At 43.8% G+C, this 14,064-nt stretch overlaps 1 protein-coding gene across 1 annotated transcript in view; it reads left to right on the top strand.

The window, feature by feature from the left end:
- LOC122798415 (1-phosphatidylinositol 4,5-bisphosphate phosphodiesterase gamma-1-like) overlaps positions 1–14,064 on the top strand; it is a 3,104,897-nt gene that overhangs the window by 1,603,178 nt on the left and 1,487,655 nt on the right. Inside the window, exon 11 of the mRNA XM_044067334.1 lies at positions 1,289–1,374. Within this exon, the coding sequence (XP_043923269.1) occupies positions 1,289–1,374 (86 nt within the window). The remainder of the gene's footprint in view (positions 1–1,288; positions 1,375–14,064) is intronic.

The raw sequence follows: 14,064 nt of genomic DNA, 5'->3' as shown, positions 1-14,064 counted from the left end.
ACAGCAGGATAACCCAAGTCATGACTGCAGCAGTGTATACACTCGAACATCTACATTTATGGTAGGTACAAAACTGTACTTTTTGAAGTATTCTTATGGATTTACCTTGCATTTCATCTGGTTCATTTGGTGGACATATTGAGCAGTTGTTCCTAGTCAGCAGAAACCATTGAGGCAGGGGGGACAAAGCCCTGCACGAATGGTTGCTTACCTGGGAGATGTGTTAAGGAACCAGGGGATTGCTCCTGAGGTATGAGACCATTGCAGTTAAGTATACCCCATGGATGATAAGGTCAGTTGTACCCCAAATAAGGAATAAATGGAGGTCAAAGGGGATTGAGTCATGGGAATAGATTATGCCTAGTGTAGGGGAAAAAGGAATCACATTTTTGAGTCATTAAAAGGACAGTTTTATTTGGAATTCTGTGACTGGTTCTTTTACAAGCAAATCAAGGCTGTTTGGCACTAGGTATGCAGAGAGAGGTCAAATGAAAATAGCCTTCTTCAGCGGGGGAAGTGGATCTCTGTTAAAAAGGGGAGGGTTGCACAATCTTCAGGGATCTGTGGCAAAGAAGAACCCAGCATTTAATGGCAGGGTTACACTCATATTGCCTCAGGAAAGAGGATTTAGTAGTTCACAGCTCAGGATAATTGGTACAACATGATTGTCCGGAGCGAGGAAATTTTGAATGCAGAACCTCCAAGGAAGTGGGAATTTAGATTGTTGAGTCTAAGAGATAGCAGGAAGAGAATTTCGGGGATTAGAAAGACTAAGGAAGATGTTTTGTGGGTACTATTATGCATGGTGAAAATGCTTCTTGCTAGGGTTACTTCTCGTACTAACATAAAGCAATGTTTGGCTTGATATAGACATTTGTTTCTTGTCATTCATGAATGAAGGGAGTAACACATCCTTTGTCAGAAATTGTTGAGTAGCGTCCAGTAGTTTGGGCTACAGCTGTAGCAGGTTTGATATGGTTATTTCTTTCTTGGTGTATATACATTGAGTGAGCTGTCTTAGGCCTCAATATATAATGTGCAGCCTAAAACTGAAATTCTGTGCTTAAACACGTATGTAGTGTACACAGTTAGTTCTTGTGTTAAATTCATGTAATGTCTGTTGTTGAAATATTAATTGTTAAAAAAAAAAAAATGAAAATAACATGCTAATGAAGAAAGCTCACATAGTACATGATTGTATGGCTTTTGCAAAAGCCATCTTACAGTCTTGAATGAGTGAAGTTAACTTGCAAAACCCTACAGTAAAATGTTGCTTTCCATTGTGCAGGTATCTTACAGGTGATCAGTTTTCAAGTGAGTCCTCACTAGAGGCTTATGCCAGGTGTCTTCGGATGGGCTGCCGATGCATAGAATGTAAGTAATGTTATTAAGACTAAGTGCATATGTGCAGGAATTTTTATACAGAATACAGCAGTAGTCCAGGCTTTCTGAATCACACTTGTGATGGTCAGTAGTTTAACTTTCAGAACCTTGTTGAAATGAGTGCAAGCAGTATATAATCTAATGCCATAAAATAACACTAAATTAAGCATTAAATTCAACCTAATTAAGGCGGTATTGTTTATTAGTAACCAGAGCAGTTGCACTTATTTTTTGCTCTTTTCTAAGTTTATGACCAGGTGGACCACAATCATGCCATAACAAGCTGTGTGAAATATAACAAAGTTTTGCTATATCTGCCATGAATGATCTGTTTGCTTGTGTTTACTGACAGAAGCATTGCAATGCATGTGTTGTAAGACTTTTAATATATTCAACAGATAACTTCAAGAAGAAAGTTTTCTTTGTTCGTATTGATTGGTAACCATTTTGACTTTATTGTACATATGTTTTAAGATTTTGACATGTTCAAGTACAATTTCCTATGCTGAAGCAGTTAACAGGATTGTAAAACAAACAGTATAATTGTTTTTCCTCTCGGAGGGTGCCACTGGTGTGGAACAGACTCCCCATCCCCATAAAACAAAGCACATCCCTGTTCATATTTTAGCACGCCTTAGATCTATGGATGTGAAACAGAAAATTTTGCCCCAAGACTGTCTGTAATAGTAATGGACAGAAGCAGCTCCTAAATGCATGGGTCCCCACAAGTTATCTATGGTATGATCACAATTATTCTCATTAGGGGTAATATATAGATGTCCTTCAAGGATGCATCTGCAGTCATCACATATGGGTTGTCCTGCCTCAGGCAGCCCTTCGGTCGGCCGGATTCCAAAGTCTGGGTCTGGCCTCGGCTGATGTCGCACTTTCCCCGACGTCAGAGCGTCTGGGGTATAAAAGCATCAGCCAACGCCATTTTCCTCAGTCTTTCTTGCTGCGTGGTGCCCGAAGCAGAAGCAGTTCGCAAGTGCCGGTCGGCCAGCTCCTGTGATTCAGCTACCGAAGACTTTGAAAAAGCTAAGTACCCCGTTGGGGACTCTTTCTTGCCTCAGCCGATGTCAGATAAAGTTAATAATTGTTTAACTTGTGGGAAACAAATACCTCATAAGGATTTCCACTCTTACTGCCTCCCCTGCCTAGACCCAGACCACGACGTCTCGGCCTGTTCAGCCTGTGCTTCCTTCAACCGACGAACTCTTAGATGTCGGTCGGAGTTTGCAGAGGAATTCTTTGGGGCTAGTTTTGCTTACAAGATGCCGTCGGAGTCTCCGACTTCACATTTAGTTAAGAAACGGAAGGACAAGGACCGACACACGCGGGCCACGATTTCGGCTGAAACCACGGTCAGGCCTACCGCGAGTGTCTCGGTCTCGGCTGAAACCGAGTCCTTGGTACTTCCGATTACCGAAACCGCACAACCGACTACCTCGGCCCCGGAGGCCCAGGCCGAGTCTGTTATTGAATTACCTTCTGAAACTGGTGTCCAGGAACCTTCCGACACCATTCCTTTAGACAAGTCTTCTACTGCACGTGGTGCAGCCAGACCTCCTGCATCCATGTCCATTAAGGCTTTCTCTAGGGCTAAAGCTGCTAAACTTACTAAAGCTTTGCCTCCCAAGATTACCTCTCAGAGACCTTCTACTGGCTCACAGATTCTTAGTTTAGCAGAGGATCTTATCTCCTTAATTAGAGGTTCTCAACCTCATCCGGACAGGGGCTCTCAGCCACCTCCAGACAAAAGGCCCAGGGTTGAGCCCTCTGACCCTCACTCCTCAGATGAGTCCACTGATGGCTCTACTCTGTCAGACCACCAAGAGGAAGCTTATTCGGCCTATGAGGATTCTGATGCTGTAGAATCTATTCCCTCGGCCTCCCCTCCTGAAGAGTTTTCCTTTGGAGAGACATTACACTCTATGAGAGAACATTTTCAATGGCAGGGTCAGGAATTCTCTGATTCTAGAAAGAGATTAAGGACCTTTTTACATTTACCTCAGCATAGGCCTTTAGCTATACCTCCTGTTTTGAATGTCATTGATGATGTGTACTCTGATGGTAATACAGCCCCTGACTCTCTCCCTCCGGCTCCTGCCAAACCTGATAGGTACTACAGGGTCCCGGACTCACATCTACACCTGTACAAGGCCCACTCTGCTGATCCAGAAACTATTTCCCAGGGCCCAAAAGGGGTTGCAGCTGCCACTGCTAGAAATCCTCTACCCTCTGAAAGGAGTCCAGAGCTGAAAGTGTATACTTCTGCAACTCTTTCCATGAGGGCATTAAATTGTCAATTTCATATGATACAGTACCAAGAGTATTTGTTAGATGAATTGCATAAGAAACTGTCTTCTTCTGAACCCCTTGATCGCAAATCCCTTCAGGATCTGGTACATAACAACCAGCAGGTTAGTAACCATTTCTTGCAGTGTGGTTATGATGCATTGGAAGCTTCATGTAGGTCAGCTATGACAGGTGCAGTCATACGTAGGCATGCCTGGCTGAAGGAACAATCTCTGCCAGACCATGTTAAAGCTAAGCTTTTGGATGCTCCTATGGAAAAGCAAAAATTATTTGGTTCCACGGCTCAAGAGGTCTTAAAGAAATTTGAAGAAAAGGCAAAATCTGTGCAAACAGTCAAAGACTTTCTGCAAGTCCAACCACCGAGATTCAGCAGAAATTGGCCTACTAAGAATTGGTCCTTTCCGGACTCCGACAGATCTCAGAGAGGCAGGAATAGGCATGCCAGAGGTAGAGGGCAAGCTAGAGGCTCCTACAGAGGCCGTCAATGGCAGCCTCCCAACCAGAAAGGTAGTGCAGGAACTACAACTGCTACACCAGGACAAACTCAATGACTTTGTTTTGACTCCGCTGACCAGGGCTCAATTAGAAGCACCTTTGGGCAGAAAGCTTTCTTTATTTTCAAAAAATTGGCACAGCATTACAAGGGACTCATGGACACTGCAAATAATAGACAAAGGATACAGGTTCCATTTCCACACATTGCCAAAAAGAAAAGGCATGCCAGACCTGCCACCAAATCAGAGGGCAGAGGCTTTGAAACAAATTTCCAACTTAATACCAATGAAAGCTATAGAAAAGGTACCTCTTTCAGAACAAGGCCAAGGATTTTACTCCAGATTATTCCTTGTTCCAAGAAAAGAAAATAAATGGAGGCCTATTCTCGACTTGTCCGCACTGAATACTTACCTCATTGTGCCAGAATTCAAAATGCTGACTCTACAGCAACTCCTTCCCATGCTGGGCAAGGGGTCTTGGCTGGTGACTCTAGACCTCAAGGAGGCATACCTGCATGTCCCTATCAGACAAAGTTGCAGAAGACACCTCAGATTTCTTGCAGGGTCAGAGCATTATCAATTCTCAGCATTGCCCTTTGGCTTATCTACTGCGCCCAGAGTATTCACGAAATGCCTGGCATCAGTAATTGCACACTGCAGACTTCAGGGGATTCAAATTTACCCATATCTGGACGACTGCCTTATACAAGCGGACAGCAAGCAAACTTTGTTAAAGGACTTGGATTATGCCATCCACCTACTGCAGGCCTTGGGATATACAGTCAACATCCACAAATCAAGACTTGTTCCATCCCAAAGAATAACTTTTCTGGGTGCGGATCTAGACACAACCACCCAAATGGCCTTTCTCACAGAAGAAAAACAAAACCAACTACCGGATCACTTCAAGAATCTGACAAGACAAACTCAGCTGACTGCAAGAAAAATCCTGCAGGCCCTGGGTTACATGGCATCTTGCATTCTTCTGATTCCACAAGCAAGGCTGCATATGAGAAAATTACAATGGTACCTAAGGAGTTTATGGACTCAGCACAGTCACAGCTTAGAAACTTTGATCCCACTCATTCCATACCTCCAAAAGGAATTTCTGTGGTGGGCTCAAGCCTGCCAGTCGAACAGCGGGTTGCCCTTCAGCAAGCCAAGAGCCAACCTAACCATCACTACGGATGCTTCAGACCAAGGTTGGGGAGCACACATGGAGGGCAGATGTATCCAAGGGCTATGGTCACAAAGAGAGCTGCACATGCACATAAACCAAAAGGAAATGCTGGCAGTGATACACGCAATCGAGGCCTTCAAACTTTTTCTTCATCAAGGCCACCTACTCATAAGGACAGACAACACCACAGTTATGTGGTACATAAACAAGCAAGGAGGCACCCATTCCTACCCTCTTTGCAGACTGGCAATGAATCTATGGGAACTTTCCTTGAAACTCAATATACAGCTGCAGTCCCAGTTCGTGCCAGGGAAAGACAATATACTGTCAGACAGCTTAAGCAGAAATTTCATGGATGCACACGAATGGATGCTGCACCCAGACATCCTCTTACTCATAACACAATCATGGGGATGGCTGGAAATAGATCTGTTCGCCTCCCCCCACAATCATCAACTGAGGAAATTCTGCTCAAGGACATACCACCCACAAGCATGGAAAGTGGACGCTCTCTCTCTTTCAGCTGGAAAGCTCTAACAGTGTATGCTTTTCCACCTCTCCCATTAATGACCAAGGTCTTACTGAAGATCAGGACAGAGCAGCCCAGAGTGATTCTGATAGCTCCAAACTGGCCAAGACAGCACTGGTACCCACTGTTAAAGAGCATGTCACAGACGAAACCGTGGCCTCTTCCCCCTATGGCCACTTCTACTGACGCAGCACAATTTCAAGACTCTGCATTCCAACCTGAAAACCTTGCAGCTAACTGCCTGGAAAATACCATGACTCCCCCTCAGGATAAGCTATCCCAGAGAGTGAAGGATATTATTATGGAAGCTCGACTGCCTTCCACAAGGAAGGCATATTCAGCAAAATGGAAAAGATTTCACACTTGAAACACAACAAAGGGCCTAGATGTGACCGTGATGAACATGGCACATATACTGGAATATTTGGCAGAATTGTTCCACAACGGCCAGTCTTACTCTTCCATTAAGATACATGCCTCAGCAATTTCAGCAGAATACAATGTTAATCCACCTGTCTTCTCTCATCCTCTCCTGAGACAGTTTCTAAGAGGAATCAAAAACATCAATCCTCCAAGGAAACCACCTCTACCTACTTGGGACCTTAACTGTGTTGGAAAAACTAACACTTCCTCCCTTTGAACCAGCAGCATCTGCAGATCTACAGTTTCTGTCTTGGAAAACTGCCTTCCTTCTGGCCATAACCTCAGCAAGAAGAGTATCTGAGTTACAAGCTCTAATGGCAGTACAGCCATTTCTTATCTTTCATCAGGACAGAGTTTCATTGAGAACCAATCCTACATTTATGCCAAAGGTGGTTTCCAGGGTATCTTTGAACCAAGCTATTCACTTGCCTACATTCTTCCCACAACCACAAAATAAAGGGGAAAAACTTCTGCACACCCTGGACATACACAGACAGTTGCGCTACTACTTGGACAGAACTAAAAGTTACAGAAAGACTGACCAGCTGTTTGTAGCATATGCTGCTGGGGCACAAGGAAAAGCAATTTCCAAACAGACAATTTCAAAATGGATAGGAAATTGCATTCGTTTTTGTTACTCCTTTCATGGAAAAACTGTGCCAGCTAACATTAGACCTCATTCCACAAGACCCACAGCCACCACCACAGCCTTCCTAAGAGGGGTGGCTACTAAGGACATTTTAGAAGCTGCTACATGGAGCTCCGTGCATACATTTGCCAAGCATTATAATTTACCTTTATACTCCAGATCCAGAGCAGGCTTTGCTACGGCAGTCCTGCAGGGTATCTTAGCTACACCATCCTTTACTTAGTACCTCCACCCCCAGAATGGCTGTGGTATTCTACCCATATGTGATGACTGCAGATGCATCCTTGAAGGACATAGTACAGTTTTGTACCTACCATAAATGTAGATGTCCGATAGGTATGCATCTGCAGTCAGGTTTACCCTCCCTCCTTCCCCTCTGTGGTATACTTCTTGGGTACTTACTCCTCTTATAGCTAGCTGGGGGGATCTATTATGGTGTATTTGTTTTTTATAGTACTGTGCATGTTTGGATTTGTTTTTGCAATGCATATCTCCAAATTTTAGCCTTCCTTAGAGGGCACCTGGCATCTGGGGCAAGAAAAACTGAGGAAAATGGCGTCGGCTGATGCTTTTATACCCCAGACGCTCTGACGTCGGGGAAAGTGCGACATCAGCCGAGGCCAGACCCAGACTTTGGAATCCGGCCGACCGAAGGGGCTGCCTGAGGCAGGACAACCCGTATGTGATGACTGCAGATGCATACCTATCGGACATCTACATTTATGGTAGGTACAAAACTGTACTTTATTGACCATGGAATGGATAAGACCAATCTATAACCAAATGGGATAGGTTATTTATGGCACAAAAGGAGAGATCGGCTAGGCTTAAAATGGCTCCCAAGGACAGCTAGCCTGGTACTTACCTATGAACCTATAATTAAATGTAAAAATAAAAAAAATTAAGTAAGTAAAGGAATAAAATAACGCAAATATGAAAATGTTGCAAAGATATTGCAATAATAGGGCTGTTGAAAAAACAAGTTAAGAATATGCCAGTTCATATAAATGGATCTTAAGTTAGTGCTTAGGGAGTAGCTTCCGTCAACTACTTCATAGATTCCAGAAGGGAAAACCCTGATGAGCAAGCAATTGAATCCCAGAGGATTCACACTGTACTGTTGTAGTCAGTAACAAACAACCCTGACAGGCAGAACACAGAGGACATGATAGCCAATAGCAGCCCAGGATGCCCTATAAAGGGGGTGCAAACTGTGCCAGACATAGTAGACTAGAAGAAGAAAGCATGTAATATAGCGGATCTTGAAAAGCTCTGTAAGTAACTGGGGCTGTAGAATTTTGAATGAGCTGCAAGTAATCCATTTCTGCATCTAGGAACCGTTGGTACAGGACATTATTGTAGTGTAAGTGATAGGAATCTAAAGCATTTACCACAACACAGAGTAGTTCATAAGGTAGAGTAAGGTGTTTGGTGAAGCAGTGATTTGGGCCTTCAGTGTAAAGTTGTTGTTAGTAATAACTTGCAAGTTATGCACCTTTCTTGTGAACCTAAGTTTGATACCATAGCAGGTAATATTAGGAGACAAAGCCAGAAATTATGACTTTTTGATGGTATCATGAATGACCACAGAAATATTCTTAGTGGTGTTAAATTTAAGTTGTTTTGCAACCATCCAGAAGTAGATGCATTCAGAGTCCACTGATAATTGGTTAAAAGCCAACACAGAATCCTGAAGGATCAAGTGGTATCACTAAATGGTAATGCAAACCATTTGAATGTGTAAAACCTTCTAAAGAAAGCTGATAAACAGTGGTCAGTAAAGGACTCGTATTGGAACCTTGTGGGACCCCACAATCAAGAGGGTAAGAAGTAGAGGATTTTACCCCTGATACTGATATCTGCATACATCTGGATACTTAGTATGCAAACCAGTCTAGAAGTTTAGATTCTGCAGTGATGTCACAACCTGTCCAGTAACACAGAAATATTAACTTTATCAGATACTGAGGAGGAATCTAAAAGGACTAAAATGTAATGATGCCGATCTCTAAAAAGGAAGGACGCTGGTCAGAACCATGTCAGCTTTTTCTAGTACAAAACATGGAGTAGAAATGACTGATGTTCTTCGTCTTCCATTGCTGCAGTCCTGACTATTGGGTATAGTCCGCGTCCAGTCGGCCCGAATACCAGAGTATAAGGCTGACGTCGGTCAGGGCGCATTACACTCAGGGTACTAATGCGCATGACCGACGCCATATCCTCAGTCTTTTGCCGCATGGTCCGATGCAGAAGCAGTTTTGTGCAGGTTGGCGTTCTGAAATATTTGAGTTTCAGACCGAAACAGAGTTGGCTAAGTAAGAACATTTTGGTTTTCTTGCCTCAGTATTTTGATGTCAGAAAAAGTGAATAACTGTATTTCTTGTGGGAAACAGATACCTCATAGGGATTATCATACCTTGTGTATACCTTGTTTAGGGCCTGAGCACGCGTTGTTGGTTGCCGCTCTTGTGCTAGGTTTAACAAACGCACTATTAAGAGGAGGTTAGACTGTGCCAGGTTAGTGTTTGGGAAGCGTTGCAATTATAAAATGCCGCCGGATGCTCCGGCCGCCTCCAAGAAGCGCAAGGATAAAACAGTGAAGCCTAGGGTTGCTGACCCGGCAGTCCCGGACGCCGGTTCTTTAGAAGGCTCAGTGGAGCCGGAGGTTTTGCCAGGAGTTTCCATGGAGTCCCAGGCTGAAACTATACTATTGCAGGATGTGCCCTCTCAGGAGGTAGGCCAGGCTGAGGGGCTTCTCAGGTGACTGTTCTTCCCTCTCTTCCCAAGGTAGTTAGAGCCTCCTTCTGTTGCCAAAACTTCTTTAAGAGGTAGGCCTAGTTCAGCTTCAGTGGGGCTTCTCCTAGCATTTCGGTTCTGTACCTAGGAAACATATGCTTAAAATGGCAGAGGATTTGATTACTATGATTAGAGGTTCCATGCCCCGCCTGATAAGAGGCCTAGGGTGGAACCGAGTTTGATAGTTTTGAACAGTGTTCAGAGGCTTCAGAATCTTCTGTGGAAGACATGCAGGAGTATCCTACTTATTCTGATTCTGATGTGGATGATTCCACTCCTACAGCTTCTCCGCCTGAGGATTTCTCATTTTCAGAGACTCTGCATTCCATGAGGGAGCACTTTAAATGGGAAGGCCAGGATTACTCTGATTCCAGGAAAAGGCTTAGGGAATTCTTGTTTTACCCCAGCATAGGCCTTAGCTATTCCTCCTGTGTTGAATGTGGTGGAAGATGTTTTGCAGAGGCTTCCCTGAACCCTGACTCTTTGCCTCCTGCTCCTGTTAAGCCTGATAGGTATTATAGGGTGGCTCATAAATATTTGTTTAAGAGTCCTAGGGGACCCAGAAACAATTTCTCAAGGGCCTAAAGGTGTTAAGGCTTCTGTGGTTAAAAATCCTGTTCCCACTGATAAAGAGGCAAGGGCTTTGGATAGGTGGGGAAAGAAAGTGTATACTTCTTCCACTCTAGCCATGAGAGCATTGAATTGTCAGTTTCACATGCTAAAATATCAGAATTATCTCCTTTCACAATTGAAATCTAAGGTGGATGCTTTAAGGTATTGAGTGTAAAGAGTTGCTGGATTTGGTTCATGTGTCTGAACAAGTGGGTAAGCATTCTTTGCAATGTGGTTTTGATGCTGTACAGGCCTCCTCGAGGGTGGCTGCTACCAGTTCTGTTCTTCGCAGGCATGCCTGGTTAAAGGATCAGAATTTAGCTGAGCATGTTAAGACAAGGATTTTGGATGCTCCTTTACAGTCTGATGTGTTGTTTGGATCGCCTGTGGAAGCAGTTTTAAAGAAAATGGAGGACAAAGCTAAGTCTATGCAAACTGTTAAAGATTTTTGCAGGTGCAGCCACCAAAGTTTAGTAGAAATTGGCCTGCTAAGGGTGGACATATCCTGCTTATGATTCCCAGTCTAGGGGTAGGTCTAGACGTGGTAGGGGCAGGGCTCAAGGTTCTTTTAGGCCTAGACAAGGGAGTTCACCTGCTCAGACTTCTGGTGAGGGCAGGGGTCAGTCCAACAGACCCAATGATTTCAGCTGCCAGCAGATTCCGTCTAATCCTTTGGGGAAGACTGTCTCTTTTCAAAGAAAATTGGGATTTAATTACCCAAGACAAATGGGTGCTGGATATCATTCACCACGGTTACAGATTTTATTTCCATACAATGCCCCCTTTCAAAGGCATGCCAGACGTTCCTCCTCCACAAAGAAAAGAGGCTCACAAGCAAGTTTCTCAGTTACTTCAGATAGGGGCCATTCAGCCAGTCCCTGTATCAGAAAGGGGCCTAGGATTTTATTCTCGCCTGTTCCTTGTACCAAAGAAGGGGAACACGTGGAGACCAATTTTTGATTTATCTCTCCTCAACACGTTTTTGGACATTCCCAAGTTCAAGATGTTGACGTTACAACAGCTTTTACCTCTGCTGGGCAAAGATCACTGGATGGTAACTTTAGATCTCCAGGAAGCTTACCTTCATGTGCCTATAAGGCTAAGTTGCAGGAAGTATCTCTGGAAATTCTCATTATCAGTTCTCTGCATTGCCCTTTGGCTTATCTAAAGGTTCTGGCTCCAGTGATAGCTTACTTCAGGCTTCAAGGAATTCAAATCTATCCTTACTTGGACGACTGCCTGATTCTGGCTCAAGAAAAGGAAGACCTTCTACAGCATCTGGAATATGTTATAGCAGTGCTAAGATGCCTAGGGTATTCTGTGAACGAAATAAAGTCCAGTCTAGTACCCTCTCAGGACATGTGCTTTCTGGGTGTGAGACTGAATACAGCAGCCCAGATGGCCTTTTAACCCCGGACAAACAAAAGAGTCTGTCACTTTACTTCCATCAACTATCTCATCAGTCCGTGCTGACTGCAAGGACAGTCCTTCAAGCATTAGGGTTCATGGCATCTTGTATTCTGGTGCTTCCCAATGCCAAACTGCATATGAGGAAGCTACAGTGGTATCTCAAAATGTATGGACACAGCACTGCCAGGATTTGGACACTGTCATTCAAATAATACCTTGCCTTCAAAAGAATTCTTGTGGTGGGCTCAGGAATGTCACCTAAACAAGGGACTCTCTGTGACCCGGCCAGAGGCAAGTCAGATCTTAACGACAGATGCCTCGGACCTTGCTTGGGAGCTCATCTAAATGGAAAGTGGATACAAGACAAGTGGCCTGCCAGACTACAGCATCTACATATCAACATGAAGGAGATGTTAGCAGTCCAGTTTGCATTAATGGCTTTCAAGGAATTACTTCTTCCAGGGCAGGTGTTGATTCTAACAGACAACACAACTGTCATGTGGTACATCAACAAGCAAGGGGAACACATTCTTATCCTCTATGCAGGCAAGCAATGATTTTATGGGAGACTGCGCTAAGCTTGCAACTAACTCTTCAGGCAAGGTTTCTGCCAGGAGCACAGAACTCCTTAGCAGATGTGTTAAGCAGACAAATCATGGATCCCGAAACTGGATCTTCATGTATTTCAGAAACTGACAGTGTCATGGGGAACTCCAGACATAGATCTGTTCGCTTCTCCACTAAACCACCAGCTGCCAAAGTATTGCACAAAGGGGTTTCATCACACAGCTTGGAAAGTGGATGCTCTGTCTTTCAGTTGGAAAAACCTTCATGTGTATGCCTTTCCACCTCTGCCTCTTCTTCCAAAGGTGCTATTAAAGGTCAGACAAGACAGGCCAAGGATGATTTTGATAGCTCCAGATTGGCCTCGCAACACTGGTACCCACTACTACGGAGTCTGGTACAGAAGCCTCCATGGCCTTTACCTCTGATTCCTCATCTGTTATCTCAGAAGGACGGTCATCTGCTCAATGTCAAGCTTCATTCTCTTCATCTAACAGCCTGGCATATTCTGTGTTGAAACACAACAGGTCTCAACTTCCTCAACAAGTTTTAAATGTGATTATGGAAGCTAGAAGACCTAGTACAAGGAGAAAAATGGAAGAGATTTTTATTTTGGAGTACAGCAAAGAATTTGGAGATTTCTGAGCCTAATTTGAGTGTGGCTCTTCAATATCTTACTGAGTTATTGGACAAAGGTTTGTCCTTCTCTTCCATTAAGATTCATGCTGCAGCAATTTCAGCTCACTATGATTGTGACCCACCTTTGTTTTCGTGATCCTTTGTTCAAGCAGTTTCTTAGAGGGGCAAAGAATATAAGACCCCCACGAGAGCTCCTACTCCTGCTTGGGATCTCAATTTTGTGTTGGAAAAACTTACTCTACAACCTTTTGAGCCTGCAGCTACTGCTGAATTGAAATACTTGTCATGGAAGACTGCTTTTCTGTTGGCTATTACTTCTGCAAGAAGGGTGTCTGAGTTGCAGGCCCTTATGGCAGTAGAGCCCTTTTGATTTTCCATAAGGATAGGGTATCATTACACTAATCCTTCCTTTATGCCTAAGGTGGTTTCTAGTGTGGCTTTAAACCAAACTATTCATTTGCCTACGTTTTATGCAGATCCTCAAAATAAAGGGGAAAAGATTTTGCACACTTTAGATGTACACAGGCAATTGCGTTATTATTTAAGCAGAACTAAGGATTTTAGGCAGTCCCAGCAGTTGTTTGTTTCTTTTGCTTTGAGTTCACAGGGCAAGCCTGTGTCAAAACAAACTATTTCTAGGTGGATTGGCTTTTGCATTGCATTTTGTTATTCCCATCATGGCAAGGAGATTCCAGCTGGGATTAGGCCTCATTCCACTAGGGCTACTGCCACTTCAACTGCATTTCTAAGGGGGGTGGCAACTAAGGATATTTTGGAAGCAGCTACTTGGAGTTCAGTGCATACTTTCTCTAAGCATTATCACCTTCCTATCTACTCTAAGTCTAGGGCTGGTTTTGCCACAGCTGTTTTGCAAGGCATGTTGTCAGCTCCTACTTCTTTATGATTTGCCAGCCTCCCTTACCTCTGCTTTGGGATTCTACCCAATAGTCAGGACTGCAGCAATGGAAGAAGAACATAGTACAGTTTTGTACCTACCATAAATGTAGATGTTCTCCTTCCCTCTGTATTTAGGGGTGGTTGTGTAGGTAAGTTTACATGCTTATGT

This window comes from Protopterus annectens, chromosome 3.part1 (assembly GCF_019279795.1).
Source record: "Protopterus annectens isolate FY-2018-M chromosome 3.part1, PAN1.0, whole genome shotgun sequence".
In the NCBI taxonomy this organism is placed as follows: Eukaryota; Metazoa; Chordata; order Ceratodontiformes; family Protopteridae; genus Protopterus; species Protopterus annectens.
This window is presented reverse-complemented; position numbering and strand designations above follow the sequence as displayed.